This window comes from Nansenia antarctica (genome assembly GCF_963989245.1).
Source record: "Nansenia antarctica genome assembly, chromosome: 3".
NCBI lineage: Eukaryota > Metazoa > Chordata > Actinopteri > Argentiniformes > Microstomatidae > Nansenia > Nansenia antarctica.
The window spans coordinates 77,948,684-77,976,473 of record NC_137688.1 but is presented as its reverse complement, the minus strand read 5'-3'; the positions used below and the strand labels follow the sequence as shown (position 1 = coordinate 77,976,473).

The following is a 27,790-nucleotide window of genomic DNA, read 5'->3' as shown; positions in this document are numbered from 1 at the left end:
TAACCCCCCCCACCCCCATCCAGGGAGATTATGCATAACTGCCCTCCTGAACAACACCCCAGCCCAAAGCGTGGTATAAATATACACAGGTACATGAATATAAAAATCTGTTGTCTCTTGTTTGCCAATTCATCCTCAAACTTGTATTTCATGTTACACGACACCCATACTACTGCGTGTGTCAGTTATAGGTCATATTGTGCTTGTAAATGCAAACATGTATCATTTTTTTTAAGAGTGTTTAAAACTAACCATGTATCCTGCTTGATTCTTAAATGGGGGTGAGATTCAGAAGGGTGTGAGAGAGAGATGGGGGGGTGGGGAAACTGTAACGGGGGAGCATTACAGGGGGGGGGCGCAGAAGTGAGAATTTACAATAACGGACGGTAGACACCAGATAGATGAGGAGAAAAAGCAGAGAGGATGGGGGGGGCTAAAGTGACTGTGTACACTGCCTCCATAACTATGTGTTGTACAATAATGTGCTAATATGTTAACGGGATGAGAAAGATAAGAGAGATGATGGAACGATAAAGACAAGAAAGGGATAAAGAAGAAGAAAGAGAGGGGTGGATATCCAGATTTAGATTCCATCACTTTCTGTTTTTGGGGGAGGGCCAGTTGCCGCGCCTTTCTCCACGATTGGCCCCTCCGTTACCGGCACCACCTCCACCCCCACCGGGCGGGCCTCGTGGGCCTCTTCCTCCTCCGCCCCCCCCGCCCCCTCCGCCTCCCCCCCCTCCCCCTCCGCCTCCAGCGTTGACCCTCCTGTTCTGTCTCTCCATCCCGGGGCGTTGGCTGGAGAAGCTTCTCTTGTTAGCCGCCGACTCTTTAGCGGTCATCTCTCGTTCTCCGACCCCACCTCCTCCTCCTCCACCTCCACCTCCTCCTCCTCTTCCTGGAGGGTGGTGATGGTGGGGGTGAGAGGAATAGGATTTCCCTCCCCCTCCTCCTCCTCCTCCTCCTCCGCCTCCCTCCCTCTCTCGGAACTCTGTGAAGTCACTGCTCTCCGAGGCGGTCTCCCACTCCTCGTTGGCCTGGTCTGAGTTCTGGTTGGAGAAGTCGGGGGATTTGGCGCCCCCTGTGGGATTGTGGTTGTGGTGGTGCTGAGGGTGGGTCTGGCCTGCGCTGCCGCCTTGGTTGTAGTGATGGTGGTGGTGGTGGTGGCTGTTCAGGTTCACTTGGTTGGGACTACCGATATGGCCGCCGCTACTGTTGTTGCTGGTAGTCGTCGTGGCGGCGTTAGCGTGGTTAGCATTAGGGGCGTTGCCAGTTGCGGTTGGAGCGATCGGAGCTCCGTCTGCTTCCTGAGGGGAATTCTGGGAAGGCGAGGAGGGTCGACCGCCTCCGATCACCCCGACCCCGCCTCCTCCTCCATTGATCCGGGCGGCGTTCTCGCGCTCCTTCAGCCGGCGGAAGCGGGGCGGCTTGTCCTGCTGGTGCTGCGAGCGCCCGTGGCGCCGGCGGCGGGGGGGCCTCTCGAAGCCCCGGGGAGGGAATCCCCCCCCGTCAGGGCCGGAGGAGAGAGGAAGCGGGAGAGGGCCGCTGGAATTCGACGCGGGGTTGTTGGTGGAGGACTGCTGGGCTCCCACCCCTCCTCCGTTCTCTGTGGAACCCTGTGGAGCTGTTGGAGCGGTCGTTGCAGCAAGGGTCGACTGAGGCGGGTTTGCAGCCTGATTCTGGGCTTTGCTTCCGTCCACCGCCGCCTTGTCCTTCTTCTCCCCGCCACTCCCCCGGCCAGAGTCTTTGGGCCCAGAGGACTGCGACGGCGCCTGCTGCTGCTGCTGCTTCCGGACCGAACTTCCGGACTTGGAAGCCCAGCCGTGGGAGGAGGCCGAGCCCGATCCCGACCGGTGTCCTCCGGCCATCCCTCCGCCGCTACGGTAGATGCCCCCTCCTCCGCCGCCTCCGCCCCTGCCCCTCCTGGAGGGAACCCCGCGGGGGGTGAACACCCGGGCCTGGGAGCCTCTGGGGGGAGCTGAACCACCGGCCGGGAGGTTCTCAGGGCCGACGCCGTTCTTCGCGGGCTTGCGGTCTTCCTTGTCCGACTGGGCGAGGTCGCTGGCCGCGCTCTCGCTGCCCGTCTCCGAGCCTCTCTGCCGCCTCCTCTTGGGGATCTCCTCGTACTCTGAGCCCTCGCTGCGGGTCTCGCTGCGGTTCCTGGCGCGCCCCGGGTTGGGCTGTTGCCCCCCCATGCCGTGTCTGCCGCCTCCCGACACCTCGCCCTTGAACTCCTGGTGGTAGCCACCGCCACCGGACGATCGGTAGTCTCGGCTCCGGCCGCCCGCCCTGCCACGACTGCTGCTGCCTCCGCCGCCGCCTCCTCCTCCTCCTCCGGCGCTACCCGCGTACGTTCCCCGGTAGCCTCTGCCACGGCCGTAGAACTCCCCTCCCCGCCCTCGGCTGGCTCTGCTGCCCCGGGCAGGGACTCCTCCCTGGTGGTAGGACGCACCGCCACTGCCGCCTCTTTCGAAGGAGCGCTCTCGGTCCCTCCTGGAGGAGGGGGGGCCGCCGGAGTAGCACGACTGCGAAGGGACGGGGTGGTCCCCGTCTTTGGGCCCCTTACTCGTCCCTCCTCCTCCTCCGGTCGATCGGTCCTTCCCTCCGTTCCTGGGCTTGGATGTCTGGGCCTGTTGCTCGTCTTTATTACCGGCCTGTCCGGAGGAGGAGGAGTTCTGGAGGCCGTAGGGAGCGGCCAGAGACGACCCGGAGCAGTCGTGTGACTCTTTGCCGGCCGTCGTCGTCTTTTCCGCCCCTCCTCCTTCGCCCTCCCCTCCTTCTCTCTTTATCTCCTTCAGCACCGGCCTCTTGATGGGACCCGCCCTCTTGTTGGCGTTGACGCCGCCCCCCGACTGGCCGCCGGAGGAGGGTTTGTGGTCGGACGACGCGGGGTTGGTGGACGACTCGTCCCCTCCCCTCCCGCCTCCACCCATGCCTGCGTTGGCCCTCCTGCCCCCGTGGGAAGAGGCTCCTCCCCCTCCTCCCCCTCCTGTGTTGCTGCTGCCGGGCCGCGGGCCCCACTGGGTCTCAGTCTTGTGTTCCCGTCCTCTCTGGTCTCTGGGTTTGGGCTGATGGTGCTGCTGCTCTCCACGCTGCTCCCTCTGCTGCTGAGGCTGAGGGTGAGGATGGCCGGCGTGCTGAGAGGGTCCCGCCGTCCCGGAGGACTGGGCTGAGTGAGGGTGGGCCGCCGCGCCCATTTTGTCCTGCTTTACACCTCCGCCGCCGTCGTGCCCGCCCCCGGCTCCTCCCGCGTCGGCCTCGCGCTGAGACGGGAGGTGATGCAGGAGAGCCACCTTGTTTCCGCTTCCGTCCTCCCTGGCTAAGGAGGACGAGGAAGAGGAGGAGGAGCAGGAGGAGGAGAGGGACGGCTGGTGGAGAGGGGGCGACGGGTCGCCTTTCTTAGCCTCGCTTACGCCCCCCCTCTCGCGTCCTCCGCCGCTCTCCGGCTTGTGGGGGTGCAGGGTGAAGTGGGAGGAGGGGTGCTGCTGCTGCTGGACATGGTGGTGATGTTGTTGTTGTTGGTGGAGGTGTTGGGCGTTGTTGCTCTCCAGGGGAGAGAGGTCGGCGCGACCGTTGCGGTCGTAGTGGGGGTGCGGGGCCCCCCACAGCCCCCCCTGCTGACCGCCCCTGGCTGCGCCTTCGTCCTGGTGGCAGAAGCCCCCGCTGCCTCTCTGCTGCTGCTGCTGCTGCTGGTGGGGGGGGGGCATCCGGGAACCATTGTCGGGGGGGAAGTTGCTGTAGTTTCCCCGCCCGCCCATGTAGGACTGGTGGTGACCTCCTCCGCCCTGCCCACCCTGCGTTCCCACAGGGGGTGGGGTCTGGTTGGAGGAGCCAGAGCTGGGCTGCTGGATGGGGCCTGGCCCCCCCTCTCTCATGCGGACTGGGGGGGTGTCACTCCTAGAGAAAGGCGATAAGACATTTACCACACGTCCTGTACTCATAGCTCTGAACTAGCTAAATGATAACGTTTTTAGTCATGTAATACTAGAGTGCAAAATAACAGCATCGGCAGACTCAAATACCGGCACACTCAAATCATCTTGCCCAGGGCAAGTAAAACATTTGCCGGGTTTGTTTGCGCGACAGCGACGACACTGCTGGATCCTGGATCTGTGTATCGGTGTGCAGGAAGAACAACGGACGGCAGACCAGACTCGATGATCTTGGTGTGAAGATATTATTAAAGCGTACGCGCTGATCGACAGGTGTCTGTCGCCTGTTGTTCTTCCTGCACACCGATACACAGATCCAGGATCAGGCAGCGTCGTCGCTGTCACGCAAACAAACCCGCCGAATGTTTTACTCGCCCCGGGCGATCGGGCAACCGTTAATGTCGAACCCTGCCTTATTATTTCCTTACCTCGTCCCCTTACAGACGTCCTCCTCCTCATGCGCCTGCTTCTGCCTATGGGGGGAGCTCAGACCCCGGCCCTCGCCCCCCCCCGGGAACACCTCTGGTGCCCACGCCAGCTTTGGGTCCATAGGGGGCGTTCCACGGTGGGGGTGTCCGGGGTGCTGCTGCCTGTCGAAGGGGTCCGACCCAGAGCCCCCCGAATCGGAGCGCTCCCTCCCCATGAGCCCTTTAAACAGAAGAAGGAGGAAGTAGCTTCGTTAGCCAACAGTCACGTCACGGTGTTGTGTGTGTGTGTGTGTGTGTGTGTGTGTGTTTTGGCTGGTTATCTAACGGTATGTCTTTTAGGTAAAACAACCGACTTTCCTACATCCAGGGCTCCCACACCTTCAAATCAAATTCAAGCACCTTTCAAGGACTTTCAAGACTCAATTCCCTCAAATTCAAGGACCCAACACGGCATAGTTTGAGACAGATCTAGATGAGAATTTATATAATAGGAACTATCCGCTCACAGACAACAATTAAAAAGAGAGAGAGAGAGAGAGAGGAATTCAAGCACTTTCAATGACCCATGTCTATTTTCAAAAACTTTTAAGACCTTGATTTCTTTTTCTCAAATTCACAATCTTTCAAGGATCTCAAGGACCCGTGGGAACCCTGTACATCAGAAGATCAGTGCATCAAAGCCCCCCACCCCCCTCGCCATTGAGGTCATCGACGGACTTCATGCAACCCATTTCTCGTCAGGATTCTTCTACACTGACATGACTTAACCTCTCTAAACTGTGTGTTTGATGACTGATCGACTAAAGACTTTAAGCTCCACCCACCAGAGGGATGCATGCTGGGAGGGTAGTAGTCCATGGGTGGAGGGCGACCCTGCATCATTCGTGGGTCCATGTAGGGCATCATCATCCAGCGGGGGTCAAAGTTCATGGGCAGAGGCGGGGGTCGTCCCATGGAGTTGGGGGGGTAGAGGGGGGCCTGTTTGGGGCCCGTCTGCGGGGCAGTGCCCGGGGCCCCTCCCTGGGGGGCCTGGGGCTGGGCCGGGAGCTGGTTCTGTTGGTTCTGGGCCGCCTGGCTGTGCTGCTGCTGCTGCTGCCACTGCTGCTGCTGTTTCAGGAGCTGCTCCTGAGATGGCAGAATGATAATAATAATAACAATGGTAAATGGACTGACTTATAAAGCTCCTTTATCCAAAGCGCTTTACAACGGCCTCTCATTCACCCATTCACACACACCAATGGCGGCAAGCTACCATGCAAGGCCAGGGCTTGACATTAAGCTTTTTCAGGTACTTGTCCTTTGGACAAGTGAACTTATCTTTTACTTGTCCTAGAGCTCAAGTTACTTGTCCAAATCCAAAGATTTTGAAAAAGCAATAATATGAATAATAATATATTATACTCTCACCGGCCACTTCATTAGGTACACCTTTTCAACTGCTTGTTAACGCAAATACCTAATCAGCCAATCATGTGGCAGCAACTCAATGCATTTAGGCATGTAGACATGGTCAAGACGATCTGCTGAAGTTCAAACCAGCATCAGAATGGGAAATAAAGGTGATTTAAGTGACTTTGAACCTGGCATGGTTGTTGGTGCCAGACGGGCTGTTGCGTGATATTATAGTGTCAATATGGACCAAAATCTCTGAGGAATGTTTCCAGCACCTTGTTGAATCTATGCCACGAAGAATTAAGGCAGTTCTGAAGGCAAAAGAGGGGTCCAACCCCAAGGTGTGCCTAATGAAGTGGCCAGTGAGTGTATGTGTATGCAAATAACACATTTGACTACTATTGATTTGATAATGATGTATCCTTAATTTTCAAATGTATTCATTAAACAATATTTTGTAATTATTTAAAAACGTAGGGGTAATCAGTGATTACCCTAACCCTAACCCTTTTAGATTAAGATTGGCCACAAAAGGGATGAATATCTAGGAATATTTACAAAAAATGTTTGTAACTACAGTCCCTCCCCAATGGAAGCAATCTTATTTGCTAGCCTTTGGATAGTATCCTATATTCAAATTGAGAAATCTATCATTAGTGTCATTCTGAAGTTCGTATTGCGATGTGCTGGTCTTAAAACTTAAAACCTAAAATATACGATCGCATCGAACTACATGAAAATAAGCGGCATTGAGAAGAAGCGAATATGCGCATGTTCACGTGAATGGCACTAGTGACAGGAGACCTACAACACTATGGCTGCGTTCGTAAACTCGCTCTGGAATATGATCAGCACTCATGGAATGCCTTTTGTCCAATCAAATTACTTGGTCTCTTTATGACGTTGAACGCAGTGTGCGCTCTGGCGCTCTGAGCGAATTTACGAACTATGACGATAACGAACTACGAGAGACTGAAACAGCGAGAATGAGGCACAGCATCGCTTTGCTTGCTATTTTTTTTTACTATTCAGATCGGAAGGAGGAATTAATGTTTGCAGATATTAATACATATTGATTTGTTTTTTTGTTTTGACTTGTCCATCGGACAAGTGCAGGAGGAAGTCCACTTGTCCAAACATAAAATGTACTTGTCCCGGACAAGTGGACAAGCCTTAATGTCGAGCCCTGAAGGCGCCAGCCCGCTCACTGGGAGCAATTTGGGGTTCAGTGTCTTGCCCAAGGACACTTCGACATGTGGCCAGCCGGGGCTCGAACCGCCGATCTGCCAACCTTACGATCATTAGACGATCATGATCATTCTCCATGGCCAAATGTCAATCACTTGAAGGTACATCCGTTAAAGAATGTACTGTAACATACTTAAGGTAAAACGGAAAAAAACACGTGAAGACCCTGACCTGTTGTTGCCTCTGGAACCGAGGAGGAAGGGACTTCTGGTACTTGGAGTAGCCCTGGCCGGGGGGGGGGCCGCTGGCTTGGCGGCCTGCTCCTCCCCCTCCTCCCATACTCTCCACCTTCACAGGCTCTGCTCCTCCTCCTCCTCCTCCACGCAGGTGAGTGTTGCCCAGGGCCTCCTCCTTGCCGTCCCCAGGCCCCGGAGCCTCTAGAGGGGGTTGGGGCTGCTGCTGCTGCTGCTGCTGGAGTGCTGGAGGTGGAGGACAAGGCTGGGCGTCTAGAGGAGGAGAGAACATCCATGTTTATAAGAGGATCAACAGGACACAACAACACACCACAGTGAAGGTGGCAAGCTGGAAGAGATTACATTGTAATTCTAATAACAACAGCTAGGGATGCACCGAAATGAACATTCTTGGGCGAAGCTAAATTTACTTGGCGACCGAACTTGGTGATGGTAAGCATAATACGAGTTGAATCGCTGTAAAATTCATGTGAAAAATATGATGATTAATATATAAAATGTATGGGAGGTATGATCACTATTGCGTATGTAACTTACACACAACCAACTGTGCCTGTCTTGTTCGAATTCACGTCTACTACGTTCCAGTTTTGCAGCCAGTTGAATGCGTGATTCAAGTAGCTCGTGCAAACCCGGGAATGCCATTGACGTGTGAAAAGGCGCAACGCGGGAATCTCAGGGCATTGAGTTCATGTGTGAACGGCGAAAACTAACTGGGTTGGGATTCCATGTAATTTACAGGGAACTATGTGTGAAATGGGCGTAATACTGCTTTACATTGTTTGCAGGCTCACAAAACATGCTGTGTTAGTTGACTAATGAGTGTGTCATTGATTTTCAACAACGCTGAAAAGTATTTACATGTTTCTAAATAAAACCCTTTCACCATCAGCTGTCACACATAATACTGTGATCCAATCAGTTTCCAGTGATCGCTTAGCTCGCCCTTTTACACCAAAAGTTATTTGGTTATTTCCGACCAAATAATTTCAGTGGCCGAACTTTCAGTGCATCCCCAACAACAACACCAAACGAGTGAAATCCACTCCAAAACACTCAAAAACCTCAAAAAACTAAACCAAACCACGTACACAGACATAACCACACAGACTAGAAACTAACCAGTATTCGAGTCGTAGCTGCTGTTGCTATTGGCCCTCTGCCTCTCGTTAGCCCCGGTCCCTGCCTGAACGGCCAGTAACGGGGGCTCCTCGGGGTCCACGCAGGGGGACGGGGGCTGGCTGATGTTGGGGGAGGAGGCCGAGAGGGACAGGGAGGGGCTGGGGCTGCCGGCCGTGGCGGTGTGGGAGTTGTTCCCGTCCAGGCTGGGGGGCCTGCTCCCCCCGCTGCCCCCCCCGCCCTGCTGCTGCTGGTGCTTCTCCTGCTGCTCCTGCTTCTCGTCCAGCCTCTTCAGCTTCTCGGCGCAGGCCGCCCGCCTCTCCTCCTCCATCCTCCGCTCCTCCTCCTCGCGCCTCCTCCGGGCGCGCTCTACGGCGGCCGAGATCTCCGAGGAGGACTGCTTTCTGCGCTGGCGCCATGTCTCGTCCTCGTCCTCCCCCCCTCCTCCTCCCTGGGCCGGCGGAGGTGGGGCGGGCAGCAGGCCGGGCTGGGGGGGTGGAGGGGTGGGCCCTCCTCCTCCTCCTACGGGGGGAGCTTGCTGCTGGGGGGGCTGGGGGGATTTCCCCCCGGGGGCCGCAGGGCCGGAGCCTCCCGCTGGGCTAGGCTGGGTAGGAGGGTGATCCTGGGTGAGGAGGAGAGAGAGATGGGTGTTAAGGGGAGAGAGATGGGTGTTAAGGGGACAACACAAGGCAAGCCTAGCTGTAGTTAAGTTGTAATCAAGCCCTTCTCCCTATGGTTACATACTCAAAAATAATGATATATGTGGCTATATGTTATATACAGCGTTCCTACGAGTTTCAACAAGTCAAAATTAAGACCTTTTTAAGACCTGCCGTAGCTTCGTTCGCCAATAATTTCTCCCGGGGGCAGCATTTTTGGGGTTCTAGCTTTATTAATTCCCATGTAAATAGATGTGGTCGGACTGATTTCCTTGCAGGACAAGCTAATCTCATTTTTTAGACCTAGCACCTCAGTTTTTAGACCTAATAACTGGAACTTGGGACCTTTTTAGGCCTTGAAGATTTTTGGATTTTAGACTTTAAGGCTTTTTAAGACCATCGCGGGAACCCTGCACACAGGCTACTTGTAGTCTACACACACACAAGTAGAGAAACAGTTCTGGAGACAGAGACGCTACATTGCCGGGCTTCTACTGCCATGTAATCTCTTTGATCATGCAAGTAACTGTTATTGTCTGTCTGTCTATGTTGCTGACATTGCCATTACGGTTGAAATGGGTGAGCCGTTCTTAACCAAGGTCAATTTCATAAACCCACCGGAAACACATGCACACACACCGGTGAGCTAACTGTTTGTCTCATCCATTATCCACATCATTATGCATTATGCATTGACACTTTCAGACATGTTGCTGATATGGCCATTACAGTTATAATACCATATATGGCGTATAAAGCCATTCATAGCTGTAAGATCAGTTTCCATTCACCATAATGAGAGTAAAATCTACGGTGAGGAGTGCAGATGGAGAATTTTGCGCCTCAGGAAGTGAAAAAAAAGCTGTGGTAGTAATGAAAAAGCTGTTTTCTATGTGCGATTTTGAATGTAAAACAACACTATTATGTTAAAAACAGACATTTGGGAAATGTCAGGAAAGGACAAAGGGGGACATGGCTTTCACAACGGCATGGGCGAGTCATTTTATTATGAAGTGTCACGTGTGGCACCAGGACTTCCGATTGGGACGGATAGTGTTAAAACCTTGAATAACCCTGAAATGCTATAACTGTAATGGCCATATCAGCAAAATGGCCGAAAGTGTCAATGCATAATACATAATGATGTGGATAATGGATGAGACAAACAATTAGCTCTCCAGTGTGTGTGCATGTGTTTCCGGTGGGTTTATGAAACTGACCGTGGTTATGAACGGCTCAACCATTTCAACTGTAATGGCAATATCAGCAACATAGACAGACAGACAATAACAGTTATGTCGACTGGACATTCTGTGGTACCTGGTAAGGGGTGTTGGGGCCTTGTCCTACCCAGCCACCGCCCCCCTCCTCGGCCCGTGCTGGCTTGCTGGTGGGGGGTGGGGGGCCGTCGTCGGCGTTGGAGGGAGGGGTGCGGCTAGTGTCCCCCCCGCTGTCAGAGGCTCGAGACCGAGAGACCGGAGGGGGGCCGTCCTGGGGCCTCTGCTGCTCCCTGAGTGGAGGAAAGACGACACGTCACACACACTCCTGACAAGAGACGTCTATGTGGGTGAGCCAGCTTTGTTACATTCGACATTAACGCTTGCCCGGAGCAAGTAAAAGTTTGTTTGCGCGAGCCCGACGACGCTGCTGGATCCTGGATCTGTGTATCGGTGTGCAGGAAGAACAACAGACGGCGCAGGCGCCAGACCAGACTAGATGATCGTGGAGTGAAGATATTATTAAAGCGTACGCGCCATTCATTGATCGATGCAGTCTGTTCATTTCCCAGTGTGGCGCGCGTTCAGCGCTGGACATAATGGCATAGCGCGCATGCGAATCATGTTATATTATTATATATTATATAGCTCGCATCCAATCGTATCGGATGAGAAATAGACATTAAACGGCATATATAGGCTAGGCTACACAACAGTAATCACCGCGACAAACAGCTATATGATATTTTAATATGATAACCGGAATATCTCACGTTTGTCCGGTAAATTAAAATCTTCCCGGACAGGATGACCGGCGCCAATTTTTTCTAACGGAAACCCTGGTACGCGCCTGTCGATCACCCGTCGCATCGCGTACGCTTTAATAATATCTTCACTCCACGATCATCTAGTCTGGTCTGGCGCCTGCGCCGTCTGTTGTTCTTCCTGCACACCGATACACAGATCCAGGATCCAGCAGCGTCGTCGGGGTCGCGCAAACAAACCCGGCGAATTTTTTACTTGCTCCGGGCAATCGGGCAACCGTTAATGTCCAACCCTGACATTTCATGGGAGACAGGATTGTCAGCTTGGGCTGGAGCGACTCGTAGACGTAATCTATTACAGAAATATGTTGATTTACAGAATCGTTCGTCGGTGTGTCGCAGAGACGTAAGATCATGGCTGCATATGTTATTCTAATGTGCTTTGTGTATCTCTTTTTCAGGATGAGGCAAAGCAGAGTGGAGGACTTTTTCCATAAAAGGAACCCAGATCCACGCAGATGGCTGCACTATACTCCTTTGACTTGAATTGAACAAGCTCTTGCTTTAATTTTATTTTTGAGAGCTTTTTATGTAAAACGGCTGTAAAACGGAGATTACCAGTTAAGACTGAGGTATTTTCTGTTGCAGAATAATGCCCTGCAGTGCATCCGTTGTTTCTTTTTACATTTGTTTGTTTTTAAGAGACAATGATTAAATAATAAAACACGTAAATATTCATGAGAAATGAATTGTTATATTACTAGAGTAACAAAAACATAATCGAGAAATTAGGTGTTAAGATTAATCAACTATCCTTTTTTTATACATATATAATCTTATATTAATTAAGTCCTATTGTCAGCACACAGAATTTAGAGAACATAAGTAGTTGAACATTGAACTTACCGTAGGCCGTTCTTGCTGTCGCTTCTCTCTTCGTCTCCCTCTTCCTCATCATCACTGAACTTCAACTTGGCGGAGTAGTCGATCTCCTCATGAGCCCCTGTGTGGACAAGTCAGTCAGTACCACTCTCAACAGCCACACTTGTACACACACACACACACACACACACACACACACACACATTGAACAAAGCAGGTTTCCCATCTCTCCATTCCTGACTTCAGTTAACCTGATCCCTCCATCCCCTCCCCCACTCAGAGCCAGCGGATCAATGAGAGAAAGTGCAACCCCTCTCCCTTACCAGGACACGTGATGTCCAGTACGTCTCTGAATGTGTTAGCAAAACCATTCGGCTGCACTAAATGCACCCCGACAGCTCACGCAAACCAAAAGAATATCGGCTCCGATTTAGTCTTAACAGATTGAGTCTGTCAGAAGTCTTAACAGCGGAGCTATGGGAGTCTACTGCGTGGGTGCATCTCTCTCTCTCTCTCTGTCTCCCTCTCTCTCTCTCTCTCCCTCCACTCTCCCCCTCTCTCTCACTTGCCTAGCCCTCTCCCCCCCCCCTCTCTCTCTCTCTCTCTCTCCCCTACCCAGCCCCCTCTCTCTCTCCCCCTCCCTCTCACCTGCCCAGCCTCTCTCTCTCTTCCCCTCCCTCTCTCTCTCTCCCTCTCTCACCTGCCCAGTCTCTCTCTCTCCCCCTCTCACCTGCCCAGCCTCTCTCTCTCTCTCCCCCTCCCTCTCTCACTTGCCCAGCCCTCTCTCCCTCCCTCCCCCTCTAGCTCACCTGCCCAGCCTTTCTCTCTCTCCCTCTCTCTCTCTCTCCCCCCCCTCCCTCCCCCCCTCCCTCTCTCACCTGCCCAGCCCTCGTCTCCATCGTGGTCCAGTTCATCCAGCTCCTTAAAGTCCTCCTGCTTCAGGATGGAGGTCCTCTTCACCACCTCTCCTCCCCCACCGCGGGGGCCGCCCTGGGGCCTGCCGTCCTGGCCCCCCTGGGATCGAGAGAACCTGGAGAGAGATTTTTATCAAAAGATTAATTTCCAGTAAGCAGGGTTCCCACACCTTCTGAAACATAAAATTCAAGCACCTTTCAAGGACTTTCAAGACTCAATTCCCTCAAATTCAAGGACCCAACACGGCATAGTTTGAGACAGAACTAGTTGACGTAGAGAGAGAGGGAGGGGAATTCAAGCACTTTCAATGTCCCATGTCTATTTTTAAGACCTTGATTTCTTTTTCTCAAATTCAGTGAGTGGTGGTGGATGGAGGTAATACACAGAATCAACCTCACCTAAGAAGCAACCTCACCTAACATGACAACAGTCTACCTTTATTGAATACACTACTAGACTGAATATTAGGCCATTCTGTCATTTAAATACAGACAAACACAGAAGGAAATGATTGTGTCTTTACCGGGGGGCAGCCTCCGAGGGCGGGGGGTACCTGTAGGGACCCTGAGGTCCGTACGGGGGGGGGAAGGGCAGGTACATCTGAAAAACAGAGAGAGACACATACTAAGGGTGAGACAATAATAATAATAATAATAATAATAATACCGTATTTTCCGCCCTATAAGGCGCACTTAAAAGTCCCAAAAAAAAAAAAAAAACGACAGTGCGCCTTATAACCCGGTGCGCCTTATATATGGATCAAAATGTAAAAATTACATGACCAATATTTTTTTTTTAATAATAATACAATGTTTCAGTACGACTGGTAAACTGCAAAGCCGCACCGCTTGCAGCATTACGGTAATCAGTAAACGACGGCCGCCATCTTGGAATCTCCGCGAATGCTATTGTTATTCTATCATGTGCTCTGAATGGATGCCGTACTCACCCAACTGTTCAATTCGGACACTCACACCGCTTGCAGCATTACGGTAATCAGTAAACACCGGTGTTGTGCTTACTCACAGTCCCACACCACAAGACCCCAAGTAAAGAAGACTAAACAGAGTTTCCGAGGGAACAAAGTGAGATTCTTGGTGCTTTCAACTTGAAGTTTTAAAGTACCCACTCGATATAATAAACAACAGTTTAACGATCACTAAACACTTATCATTTGTGTATTGGATTCATTATTCTCGTTTGCCGGAGGCTACCGGTAAGGGAGGGTTGATTTGTAAACATACTTTCGTTTTAGCTCGTGTTCAAAAGCAAGAACTGTGTGTTCATCTAGTTATGTGTAGTTATGTGTTTTTAGCATGTCGATGTTCTCCCAGTATGTTGTCATGTTATTAAAATACAGTTTAGACCTTCGTAGCGATGTGTTTTGTTAGCTGTTAGCCGCTAGCAGCGTTTGTTGTGGTTTGGTCAGATTCACTTTTCTCCCATTCAGTGTTTGAGATGAACCAACATTCAAATACGCCTGTCGTGTTCAATCTTTCTCTGATTTGAATGTATGACACATCATTTGAAAGCTTACAATCTGTAGTTTAAGCATGTGTAAAAACTGAAAAAGTACGTTGCACATTTCACCAGGAGCTGTCACATATTGGTTGTTGGTTATAATTGTATAGCCTATTGGTTGTTTTCTGGTGTTGTTTTGCTCTGTTTGTAGTCTACTTGATGTATTTTTATCAGCTGTTAAATCACCACAGCGGTTAATCCACTAATAGAGATAATAGCAGATTGAAAATGCTTGTAGCTAACTACTCTATATCTCGTGGTTGCAGCTATTGCGAATTGCTATTCACGCGAGTCAGCTGTGAATCACCGCAGGTCCTTGACGCTTGTTGCAAAAATGGATGACGAACGGCTTATACTTGAGGTGGAAAAATATATATTTTTGACAGTGGAGCAGGTAGAACGTTGATGGTGACAACGCTCAGGTGGAGCATGGACAACGGGAAGTTGACACAACACCGATGGAGAGGTGACGCAACGCAGTAGGTGGAGCTTGGGCGTAACGCAACCCCAGTCAAACGTTTGACTGCAGTATCTATTCTATGCGCCTTATAAGCCGGTGCGCCTTATAAGCCGGTGCGCCTTGTATATGAAAAATTTTCTAAAATAGGCCATTCATTGAAGGTGCGCCTTATACTCCGGTGCGCCTTATAGGGCGGAAAATACGGTACATTAGACTTATATAGTGCTTTTCTAGACACTCAAAGACACTTTACAAACTGAAAAGATCGAGTAGTAAAATAAAAAGAAACAAACAAAAAAAAATAGATAAAAGAAAGTATAGGGGTCCAATTCATTTTTAGATGACTAATCTAATCTAACTGTCCTCGTAGTCAATAGTGATCGTAGGACAATCTACTCCGGATACTGCAATTACACCTAGGTTTCGGGCGGAGAGGCGGCGAACAAGCAACACCAGCGTCTTCTCTCAACTGACACTTTTTGAAAAGTCAAAAAAGGCTGCGAGTGACAAGTCTAGATCCCAACTCCCCACACCGCCAGAGGCTTTGGGAGTGTGTGAGGAGCAGCGTTGGGCACAGAGGCCATGAGTGACAGGAGATTGCTGCTATACTGCTGCTATGCTGACGTCTTAACAAGCTGCCAGCCCATCTGTGGTGTGTGCACACCCAACTGTGATGTTCCATTGCTATTTCTCCGACCCGCAAGTCACTTTTCTATACAGCTTCACACAGGTAATAGAGGAAAAATGTAAAAACGTTAAACTCTGAACACGGTTTGGCTGTACACGCCATTCTGTGCGCAAATCGTACCAACAACCACACGCTTCAGTGTTCTTTACATGATGACAGTTTAAGCGCAATGACCAGCGACATCTAGGTGCAGGTAGAACATTTCCATTTGATATGATGAATGAATACAGCCCTTGTGGAGAGATATCATTTACTTTTTTATACATTTTTGGCATTTAGCAGACGCCTTATTGTAAAGCGACTTACAATCAATACCGGTACATTTGACTAAGCAAGTGAATCATCAATCCACCAGTCGTATAAGGAAGAGTAATCTAGCTCAGGCCAGGGGCACATCTCTGTGATGGAAGGAAAACGTGTTTATTCAAGCACTTACGAAGGGAGGCATGATCCCTCTGTAGGCTGGGAACCCGGGGCCGACCGGGGGCTGGGCCAGGGCGGGGGGGTTCCTAGGCGGCCCGTGGGACGAGGGGTTCTGCTGCTGCTGCTGAAGAGGGGGGAGATGGCCTCCCCCAGCCACCCCCTCCATCACCAGCGCCCCACCCTCCGCAACCCCCTCCCCGCCAGTGGTGGGTGCCAAGGTGCGGCCCCCACCGTCCCGCCAACTCGTCACATCTGAGGGGAGAGAGAGAGAGAGAGAGGGGGGGGGGGGCAAACTTCAATTAATAAAACTTCCCTCCTCTGTTGTCTTGCCTGTTCATTTTTTAACGTTTTTTTCTCCCATTTTTATCGTTGTTAGAGTTTTTTAATTAGAAATAGACTGCCAAGATACTGTGTCAAGTAACTAGAACGTCGATTCCCCTTGTGGGCACAGTGGCTCTGCTCTGCTCTAACAGAAGAGAACACCACTGCGACTGTCTATTTGAGGTGGATGTTACCCGTTTCCAAAACAGGTTGGGCGGAGCAGGACGAGAACTCACCTGGACGACGTTAGATTGCTCGCATGTAACCAAAAGGATGTATCTCAGATTTTAAGGATTTTGACTTAAGAGTCTTCTAAATATTTTTATTTTTTCAACAAAACTGCTTATTTCGGACCAAAAAGATCATACAATAATGTCTATTTTCAGCTTAAAATTTTTGATTTTGACTAGAGCGGGGTCTTTGAAATGAGGCACTTGCTCTGACCATTGCCTTCAATCTGGATACCAGTGCAGCCCTACGCATTTCTGTGGTCCAAATGGACCTATCGCTAAGCCACGCCCCCTTTGAAAACTCTGACAAACAAACAACGCTTCACTGACAGTGACTGACTGACTGACCGACCGTGACTGAATGACATTCAATGACTTACAATGGCAGGGCTTAAAGTGGGAAAAAAATCCTGTGCCTGAAACTTTTTCTTGGGGAGGGGGGTCACAGTTTGAGATATTGGGAGAGCGGGTACAGAAGACAGTTTCTTGTCTCAATGTTTAAATGCATTAATACTGTTTTATAGTCAATACAAAATATATGTCTCAATGTTAAAATGCATTAATACTGTTTTATAGTCAATACAAAATATATGTCTCAATGTTAAAATGCATTAATACTGTTTTATACTAAATCCAAAATAAAATAATATATTTCGATGTCTTTAAAAGGCCAAACTGATTGCATCACTTATTAAGCCACTATCACTATAACAATACAGAATAAAATATATACATGTCTTTAAAAGAACAAACTGATTACTTATTAAGCCACTATCATTTATATTCTCCTTCTTGGCACCACAGGGTTTTTCCTGGCTCAAAATGAGGCGGAGGTGGTACCAGTGGTGTTTGACATCGGGGGGGGGACCCATGAAGCAGGGCTGTCTGGGGGTCCTTAAACGAGCATCAAACACTTAATTTCTTGCATTCTGGTGAATTGATATGCACCAATTTGTGCCCTTTCTCCATCAATTTATGGTGGAAATTTCATTATATATGTAAAGGAAAAACTATATTCAGGCACCAGATGACCATTCAAAATATAATGTAATATAATGCAATATAAGGCTCTCAGGCATTCTGTACTTTCAAATATGTATTCTCCTTGAGCAGTCAACATCAACTATCAGCTATTTCGCTAGCAAACACGAAAGCTAACTTATTTGTGAAACAGCGCCCCCGCCACCACGTCGGCGCAATGCCGCAATTGCAGTTAGAAACGGCAGAAATCCACCGAAGAAAATACGACCGTCAGAGTTTTGTCGAGAGCTGGAGACGGCTAGACGGAGGCGGCCGCCTCATAGTTCTCTATGCAGGAAAAACCCTGCTACTCTCCTCTATCCATGCCCAGCGCCATTTATTCCTTACTCCCCGTTCTAGTATAGCTGTGTCTTCGCCAGGTTTAAGAAACTTGGCTTCCATTTTAATAGACTCTTACTAAAGTTAGCGAGATAGCGGGCTGCTAAAAGCGAACGTCTCTACAAGCTAACATTACACTCATTCAAACTTCTTAAGGCCCGCCCCACTACTCTGCCTCCGATTGGCTAGAAGTCGTTGGTTGGCTTGAGCAATGTGATACCAGGCGGAACTGTCTCTTTGCTGAAGATGACTCTTTAAATTACGATGTAAACAAATAGCATGTGATTTTTTATTTTATTTTTTCTCAATTCCACCGTGCCGGAGAACTTTAAGCCCTGCAATGGCGGGAGTTGGCAAATTTCTGATTTCTGATTAACCACAGCAAGAAATAGACATTTAAAAGATGGCAAGAATATTTAGTCTAGAAGCATTTCACCATCAGATATTAGCGAGTTGTTTGTCCGAGTTTTCTGTCAGTAGTGACTTTTGCTGTGATATGATTGGACAATTTCTATTTGGGGGCGTGGCTTAGCGATAGGTCCATCCCCTATTGGCCGGGGGGTGTGCAGTACTCACTCTGGGGGCGGAGGCTTGGTCCGGGCCCATACAACTGATCTGCAGTGGCCTGTTCTTTGCCAGCCTTGTCCTGGTCTCCAGCCGCCTGCAGGGTGGGAAATTCCTCGCGAGAGAATGGCCACGGTTGGTTTGATGCCTTTCCACCTGGGGGGGGGGTGGGAGAAGAGGTTCGAGGTTCATTCAGTCAAACAGGAAGACAAGGCAAGGCAGAAGGGACATGGACGCAACGGTTAAGTAGTCAGCTGCCAAGGACGACGTAAGTAAAGTTTATTTCTATAGCACCCATCCCAGACCAGGGGTCACAAAGTGCTATACATATATAAGAACATAATAAAAGAGCAAAAGCTACAGCAGGTTAAAAGAAATAGGTAAACAAGTGAAAATAAGAACAAGTAACAAATAACAAGTGTACAACAACATCAACAGGACACAGTGACCGAATGGCGACGGTTGGTTTGATGCCTTTCCACCTGCGCAGAGTAAGGTAAGGTTAAGTTTGACGCTTCCAGTGTAACTTGGGCTGTAGTCATGAAATTCTCACTCACATAGACTAGACATTATTTGATTTGTATACACTTATGGCAAGGAGAAACATTTTAATGTTTCCTGTAGATGAGGATAATAACACAGTGGAGAAGGATTTAGCTGTTCTTATTTTTCTATCTCTCTCTCCTTCCCTCCCTCTCTCTCTCCCTCCCTCCCTCCCCGTCTGTTCCCCCCTCCCTCCCCCCCAGTGAATGGGGGGAAAGAGGTTCATTCAGTCAAACAGGAAGACAAGGCAAGGTAGAAGGGACATGGATGGACGCAACGGTTAAGTAGTCAGCTGCCAAGAGTGACGGGGCCTCAGACTCACCATCTCCTGGAGCTCCAAGTGTAACACTGGCCTGAGCCCAGGACCTTGCCCCTGCGGCCTGGGCTGAAGCCGGGGCTGGAGCCGGAGCCTGAGGGAAACACACACAGCAGAACATGAGCATGTTGGACATCCCTGCACTGTCAGGGTTCCCACACCTTCTGAAACATCAAATTCAAGCACCTTTCAAGGACTTTCAAGACTCGATTTCAAAGGACCCAAATTCTGAGACAGAACTAGTTGACGAGCTACGTAAACATTTTTTAAATATATATATATTTTGGAGAGAGAGAGAGAGAGAGGGGAATTCAAACACTTTCAATGACCCACGTCTATTTTCAAAAACTTTTAAGACCTTGATTTTTTCTCTCTCAAATTTACAAACTTTCAAGGACCCGTGGGAACCCTGAGTTGTGTTAATTGTTTGGCATTTATCGTTTGTCTGTGTGGAAGGCAGCCTTACCTCTGGAGTTGGCGGGGTTCTCGGACGGGTCGGTGCAGGCGTCTGTGAAACCACAGGCTGCGGCGACTCCAGCGGCGGTTCTGACAATACATCGGTACTGAGAGAGAGACGGACAAACACCAGGCGGGTCAGAAACGTCAGTCATTCAGAAACGTCAGTCATTCAGACACTTCGGCCAGTTATTGAGCTTGGAGCCCATTTGCAACGTTCCAGTTGTGTCTTGAAAGGATCATAAGTCAAACTGGATCTATTGCAAATAAATAGTGTGTGTGTGTGTGTGTGTGTGTATGGGGGGTGTTAATCTGAACAAATTATTCATAATTCACCATCAAACATATGTGATAACGCCAATTTCAACACAACGTAAAAAATCTGAAAGTGTTTCCATCGGTATAAACGTTCCTTCTCAATGCCTCGGAAATGCATTGCTAGCTATACAGGGTTCGACAGTAACGCTTGCCTGGAGCAAGTAAAAAATTCGCCGGGTTTGTTTGCGCAAGCCCGACGACGCTGCTGGATCCTGGATATTTTTACCTGTGTGCAGGAAGAACAAGAGACGGCGCAGGCGCCAGACCAGACTAGATGATCGTAGGGTGAAGATATTATCAAAGCGTACGCGATGCGACGGGTGATCGACAGGCGCGTACGCTTTGATAATATCTTCACTCCACGATCATGTAGTCTGGAGCCTGCGCCGTCTGTTGTTCTTCCTGCACACAGGTAAAAATATCCAGGAACTAGCAGCATCGTCGGGTAAACAAACCCGGCTAATTTTTTTACTTGCTCCGGGCAAGCGGGCAACGGTTACTGTCGAACCCTGCTATACATTTAACGTACAGACTTTTAATCATATTCGTTAGGAGTGCGGTGTCGGGTCGGGCCTCACCTCTTTGGGTCTGCTGGTTCCTGCTTGCTTGCCCATCCTGTGCCGTCTTTCGGAACGAGCGAGACGTTGGGGTCGTTGCCTTTGTTCTCCGCCTTCAGACTGGGCAGGTTGGCAGGGGGTGGCATGCGCCGCGCGGAGGCAACTTTACCAAGAGACTGCAGGCCATGGCGGGGGGGAACTGGGGGCACGAGGGAGGATATCGTCAGCAGTGAGAGACCATTGTAACATGACACCACTCAGAACCTTCCGCAGAGGGGAGGAGCATGAGAATGCAGACATAATGCATGCAATGCAGAGCACTGTTATGAGCTACACAAATAAAAGTTATTATTATTATTATTATTATAAGTAGGCATGACAAGGAGATGCTAGAAGAACGTGAGATGCATCTCTGCGGTTTCCTATGAATATGGATGCAGAGAGTTACCCTGTCAACTTCATAGACATCATCATTAACATCAACCACAAGCGGCTGACAGAAAACAAAGTATCGTGCTTGGGAACAAGCCTGGGAAGACCCTCTGAAAATGAAAAGTGCTGAATTTCTTGTAACATTTCTTGGGGCAAAGAAAACCACAAAAGTACTTAGGATTGGAGTTGCAGTTTGGAAACGGGGACAGCTGCTTAGAGCTGGCAAGGAGCTCCTGAATAAAACATAGAGCGGGACACGCTGAAGTCAAACAGTGATTACAAGTAGACCTCTGTCCCTGGGTCAGGCTGGATGGTGAGGGGCGCTGCAGAACAGGAGCCATCCACCCTCTACGCTAGGTCCTCTACGCTAGGTCCTCTACGCTAAAGGCCGATTTAAGCTTCTGCGTCGAATTTACGCGCGTAGCCTGCGTAGACTACGTAAGGGGTCTCGCACTTTACACTTCTGCGTAGGTCGCTCTGCAATTACACCGTCACATCGCTAGGTGGCAGTGTGTTTTCTATGCCCCTGTGCTGTGCCTCTTCCGGTTAGGAACTCAACGGAGCTCAAAGCTCAAAGCGGCATAATAGCGATCTTTTTGTTGTTATGCTTGTTGTAAATAAAAGTTCTATGATGCATTGAAATGACATTAAACTAAGATAATACGATGGTTATCATAATTTTTCAAATCTTTATTGATAAGTAATTACAGAAAAAGTAAATGACATTTCTGTCATGGCTTCCGCATTTTGGGCGACGAGAGAGTCGGAATCTTGTCGGAATCATGTGCTACCAAGCGGACCAATCACAGAGCTTATGGTTGCGTAGAAATTCTCTCGTTCTTAAATTTTTGGAGATGTGCACGTCAACCCTCTCCGTAGGCAACGCAAGGCCAGGCGGGACTACGCAAGGCTACGGCGTCGATTTTACGCAGAAGTTTAAATCGGCCTTAAGTCCTCAACACTAGGTCCTCTACGCTAGGTCCTCAGCGCTAGGTCCTCTACGCTAGGTCCTCAAGTAGAACCATAGTCGATCAATGCACCTGTTGATCACGGTCTCTCACCCATCCCATAACCCATCACTGCCTCATTTTAAGTACCCCTGCTCCACTACCCCCGCTACCCCTCACCTCCGCTCTTTCTCACCCCCCCCCCCCAAAGAGCCATTGCTTTTTGGTCAGGCTGCATTTGCAAATAAGAATTTGTTCTTACATGTTTGCCTGGTTAAATAAAGGTTAAATAAATTTAAAAAACACTGTGAAGGCTATAACACCCAGAAGGCTCGGCATCAAACAACGCAGCATAGCAGCTCCTGAACCAACTCCAACTCATACCAATGTTTCATGTTTTATTGTTACGTCACATCACACAATTGTGTGAGTAAAATTCTTAGGCTTCAGTTCCTGACATAATAATAATAATGCATTTTATTTGGATTGCACTTTTCATTCAAAAGAATCTCAGAGTGCTACAGAGAGAAAAATCAACAACCGTAAAAACACAAGTTAAAAACAAAACAACCTAAAAAGATAATAACATTGCAGAATAAGACAATGGGCAAGATAAGTCAAGATATAATAAAGTGACAATAGTACAAGACATAAGTGAGACAATTGGACATGTGTGGGAGACAAATAACACTGGATACAATTAGCAGTACAAATAGTAAAATAAAATAATACTAATCTGTCTCCACATCATGTGTGGCTAACATTCCACAATGTCTGTCAAAGAAAAATGTGCAACTGACATGCTACAGAGACAGAATAAACCTGAATTAAATAATCTACTAATTTGAATCATTAACAGTGTGATAAACATGACTAAATAAACATTATTGGGTATTGGGTAATGAAGGAAACTAAGACACACTCACCAACAGGCTTTTGTGCTTCGAGGCTCTTTCCTTTGTAGGTATCAAACAGGTTGAGAGATGAATACTTGCTTTTGCCATCCTTCCCCTTTGCAGTTTGCCCAGAGCGCTCTGACATTGCGCTGTCCGCTCATTGGGTATGGTGAGCCCTGAGACTACAAGAGAGAGAGAAGAGAGAGTATGGTGAGCTCTGAGACTGGAAGAGAGAGAGAAGAGAGAGTATGGTAGAGCCCTGAGACTACAAGAGAGAGAAGAGAGAGATGGTAGAGCCCTGAGACTACAAGAGAGAGAGAGAAGAGAGTATGGTGAGCTCTGAGACTACAAGAGAGAGAAGAGAGAGATGGTAGAGCTCTGAGACTACAAGAGAGAGAGAGAGAAGAGAGAGTATGGTAGAGCCCTGAGACTACATGAGAGAGGAGAGAGAGTATGGTGAGCCCTGAGACTGGAAGAGAGAGAGAAGAGAGAGAGTATGGTGAGCCCTGAGACTGGAAGAGAGAGAGAAGAGAGAGAGTATGGTGAGCCCTGAGACTGGAAGAGAGAGAGAGAGAAGAGAGAGTATGGTGAGCCCTGAGACTGGAAGAGAGAGAGAAGAGAGGGAGTAAGGTGGGCCCTGAGACTGGAAGAGAGAGAGATGGTGATACCTGAGACTGGAAGAGAGAGAATATGTCCTGAGAGTAGGAGAGAGAGAGAGAGAGAGAGAGAGAGAGAGAGAGAGAGAGAGAGAGAGAGAGAGAGGAGAGAGAGAGATGGTGAGCCCTGAGACTAGAAGAGAGAGAGTACGGTGAGCCCTGAGACTAGAGGAGAGAGAGAGAGATGGTGAGCCCTGAGACTAGAAGAGAGAGAGGTGGTGAGCCCTGAGACTAGAAGAGAGAGAGAGATGGTGAGCCCTGAGACTAGAGGAGAGAGTATGGTAGAGCCCTGAGACTAGAAGAGAGAGAGAGATGGTGAGCCCTGAGACTAGAGGAGAGAGTATGGTAGAGCCCTGAGACTAGAAGAGAGAGAGAGATGGTGAGCCCTGAGACTAGAGGAGAGAGTATGGTAGAGCCCTGAGACTAGAAGAGAGAGAGAGATGGTGAGCCCTGAGACTAGAGGAGAGAGTATGGTAGAGCCCTGAGACTAGAAGAGAGAGAGAGATGGTGAGCCCTGAGACTAGAGGAGAGAGTATGGTAGAGCCCTGAGACTAGAAGAGAGAGAGAGAGAGGTGGTGAGCCGAGACTGGAAGAGAGAGAGAGAGAGTATGGTGAGCCCTGAGACTAGAAGAGAGAGAGAGAGAGAGAGTATGGTGAGCCCTGAGACTAGGAGAGAGAGAGTATGGTGAGCCCTGAGATTAGAAGAGAGAGAGAGGTGGTGAGCCTGAGACTCGAAGAGAGATGGAGACAGTGTTAATTGTGGCAGGCTATTTTACATTTAGTCGAATTAGCCGAAAACTTGACTAAAGTGTTTGGGAGTTTTCGTACACTAAAACTACACTTAAACTAAGAAGGATGAATGACAAAATGACGAAATCTAATGTGCATCTTCGTCTAAAGAGTCTAGACTGAGACTAAATGTAAAACAGCCTGCCAAAATAAACACTGAAAGATACATTTGACACAGAGGAATGTTCTTGAAAGGAGAAGTTTCTGTGGTATTTGTGTGGTATCGAGTAGACACTGATTTGAAACAATGTAGGCCTACGAGTAGAAATACAAGTATGAAATGTGTGTGCAGCACCCTAGGCCCTAGGGGCACAGGAAGAACTGATATGATATGGGGTGGCTGTGGCGCAGGAGGTAGAGCTGCCATCTAATGATCGCAAGGTTGGCAGATCGGGGGTTCGAGCCCCGGCTGGCCACATGTCGAAGTGTCCTTGGGCAAGCCACTGAAACCCAAATTGCTCCCAGTGAGCGGGCCGGCGCCTTTCATGGTAGCTTGCCGCGATTGGTGTGTGAATGGGTGAATGAGAGGCCGTTGTTAAGGGCTTTGGATAAAGGCGCTATATAACAGTCCATTTACCATTTTAGGCCCTACGGGCGCAGGAGGAACAGATATGGGTCATAATACTGCAGAGATTTCTGGATGTAAGTAATGCAACTTAACCTTGTAAAAGCCAATCAAGCCTTGAACACTCTTCTGCACAGGAAATACTGTACTATGAGACTAAAATGAGAGGAGGCATGGTTGCCATGGCGATGCATTATAAATGATGTTCTTGTATGCCTGCCGCCTTGAGAAGAGGCCTCCATGGCAACACCACCCAGGGTCGAGCCCGTTTTACTGCCACCAATAAAATCCGCTGGGCTGACATCTGTGCAATTCATAATTGGGCTACAGCATGTTGCTTTGTGCCCTCCCTTTAAATCTTTCCACAATCTTGTCAGTCTTTCAGTACCATATCCAGCTTGTGAGGATGACGACTTTCAATTTTTAAAATATGATGAATTGACTTTCTTCTTTCATCTTTTTTGAATTCTTAGAATTAAAGATGTATTTAATAAAAAACGATGTAAGTCAATAGTAAGCTTACATCATTACCGGTAGTTGAGAAAACTAACATGGCTGCATAGGCTGTTATGTAATGTTACTCATCAAATTAAACACATTCCTTGATTACTATTATTCCATGGTTAGTCTCATTTCATGTGAGGTGTTAGATGTAGATGAATATCAAAGAACGCTGACAAGACAACCTAAACCATATAAGTAGTATGCCAGCAAAAACATAAAACATCCTAATACAGCGCACACTATAAATATGATGATATATCAACGGGGGGTCTCATACAAATGAACATTTGTAGAAAAATGTACATGATGATTATAGCCTATAGGTTAATGTTGTGGTCTAGTGGATAGTGAGTTGGACTTGTGATCGGAAGGTTGTGAGTTCAAATCCCGTCTGAAACCACACCACTACTAGTGTGCCCTTGAGCAAGGCACTTAGCCCTCAGTTACTCCAGGGGGAATGTCCCTGTAATTCGTAATTGTAAATCGCTTTGGATTAAAAGCGTCTGCTAAATGGCAAAATGTAAAATGTACCACTTCGTGTTGTTTTATTGGCATTAAGCTGTCGAGCAGCAGTGGCCTAATGTGACTCCATAGCCCGGGGTGAGATTAGAACATTAGGTTGTGGGGATGGCCGGCAAACTGACATGTTGTGCTGGGGGATTAAGACAAGCCATTGGCAAGCCTGATCACTGCGATCCACCAGGACAGACAAGGGCCTTGTGTTACACAGACACTCCATGTCCCTGACCATCAACATAATAACCACTATCTATCTACTATTACTGTCCATCATCGGCTAACTGGTTACTCTAGCCAGTGCAACACTAACTGTACAGTCACATATGAGTTTTAACAAGATATCAGATGGCATAAACACCCAGCTTGACTGTAGCCCAACACTGTGACTGTTAGCTGTCCATGAACAGCTCGCTGGCTAACACGGCCTCCATATTCACGCTGCGATGTTTCCTAATGCATAATTTAATACCTTGCGCTTAGTGAATTAAGCAAACTAGTAACATTCGCCGTTAAAACATGGCGTGTATTACAATCTCAGCTCAAATCGGATGCGCTAATATCTAATATGAGTTATTATAACGTCTCACAACCAGGACAAACGAGGCGATTAAGACAAACGATTTTTATGGAAAGAACCAAACAAAATGGCGGCGTGGCGGATAGATAGGCCCTGACTGGCTCTGCATCTGGGGAACAAACCGGCTAGCGATATTATCATATATAATATCAATATTGTTAAGCCTGGTTACCTGATATCTACAACATACTATCGTCCACCGTGTTTAACATATGATGTGGACAGTTCCAACCAGCTGTATCCATGCGAATAGATCTCCCTTTCACAAGTTGTATCGCTAGCCCGAGTTGCTAAGAGAACGCTAGCTAGTTAACGTAGCAACGCTATTCACGAGTGACAGTTAGCCGTTAGCAGCGCTAGCCTCTGGAAGCTAACTGGCACACGCATCTCTTGTGATCATCTCGACTAAGCTCAACATATTTGTGTTCAATCAGAAGATTAGTAAAGGTGGGAACTAACCTGGTCTTGTCCCGCTTTGTCTCGAGGTTGTAACTTGTATCGCAGAATAACGTAATCGAGTTTAGCTCTCTTAGCTAGTTAGGAATCACGCTGGCCAAGCTAGCAAGTAACCCTAGCTACCCAATGCCGATTTAATGCTAGCTCGTTCGGCTATATAGAAGCCGAAACCAGGTTATTATAAAATCGGAGATACTGGAGACTGATGTGTGTTAAAGCGAGCTTACTTGTACTCCCTTTTCTTTTTCCACAAAACAAATGAAAAAGGAAAAAGAAAATGTTTAGAGAGAGGCTTGATCCGTCACTACAAGAGCCGTCAGCGGCTACTAGAGACCAGGGAGGAGGGGGGTGGAGAGGCACGCGAAGAGGGCGGGGTCTAATTTACATAAATTAACATAATGAGTTCCGAAACATTTTTTTTTTAGCCCAATCAGATCTTTTATTTGTTATGATATTTGTTTTCTTTTCAAAAATATTATACAATCATATCGGAACTGAAATTCTGAATTATTGATCGGATTATATATCATAAATGTATTGCATCGATTTAAATGATTGACGTTGTTACGTTGTTACGTCGTTTACTTACTGACGTAATGCCTTTGCGCTCATTCTCATTTCCCCACAGCTCAGGGTTTGGGGATCTCTTGTCCGCTAATGTCTAAATCCTGTTTAAGTTGATTGATTTACTGTACTTGAGTCTCTAGATCACAAAAGCGTGTCTACTGTTTGTGGAATGTCTGTCGTCCGCAAGTCTCGTGTTTTTTTTTGGTCAGAAATAATATCTGTAATAAGCACTGTCATTGATTGTATGTACAATATTCAAATATTTATAATGTCTGAATGTTTTTAATATTCGTTACTTACAACCACAGATAAACAAATACTAGGTCTTTCAATTAAAAGAAAATGCCTTTGAATTAACTAAATCTAAATGTGCCTG

At 48.5% G+C, this 27,790-nt stretch overlaps 1 protein-coding gene across 1 annotated transcript; it reads right to left on the bottom strand.

Moving 5' to 3' along the window:
• Positions 1-397: 397 nt before the first annotated feature.
• prrc2a (proline-rich coiled-coil 2A) lies at positions 398-27,150 on the bottom strand. The gene is made up of 16 exons (XM_080527600.1): positions 27,075-27,150; positions 22,812-22,963; positions 20,528-20,705; positions 19,642-19,738; positions 19,182-19,269; positions 18,329-18,472; positions 15,856-16,094; positions 13,274-13,350; positions 12,714-12,865; positions 11,860-11,956; positions 10,293-10,482; positions 8,317-8,935; positions 7,172-7,446; positions 5,185-5,485; positions 4,361-4,580; positions 398-3,897 (listed from the first exon to the last, which is right to left on the bottom strand). Exons 2-16 carry the CDS (start codon positions 22,924-22,926, stop codon positions 594-596), a joined length of 6,096 nt encoding a protein of 2,031 aa, XP_080383726.1. The 5' UTR covers positions 22,927-22,963; positions 27,075-27,150; the 3' UTR covers positions 398-593.
• Between the last annotated feature and the right edge of the window lie 640 nt (positions 27,151-27,790).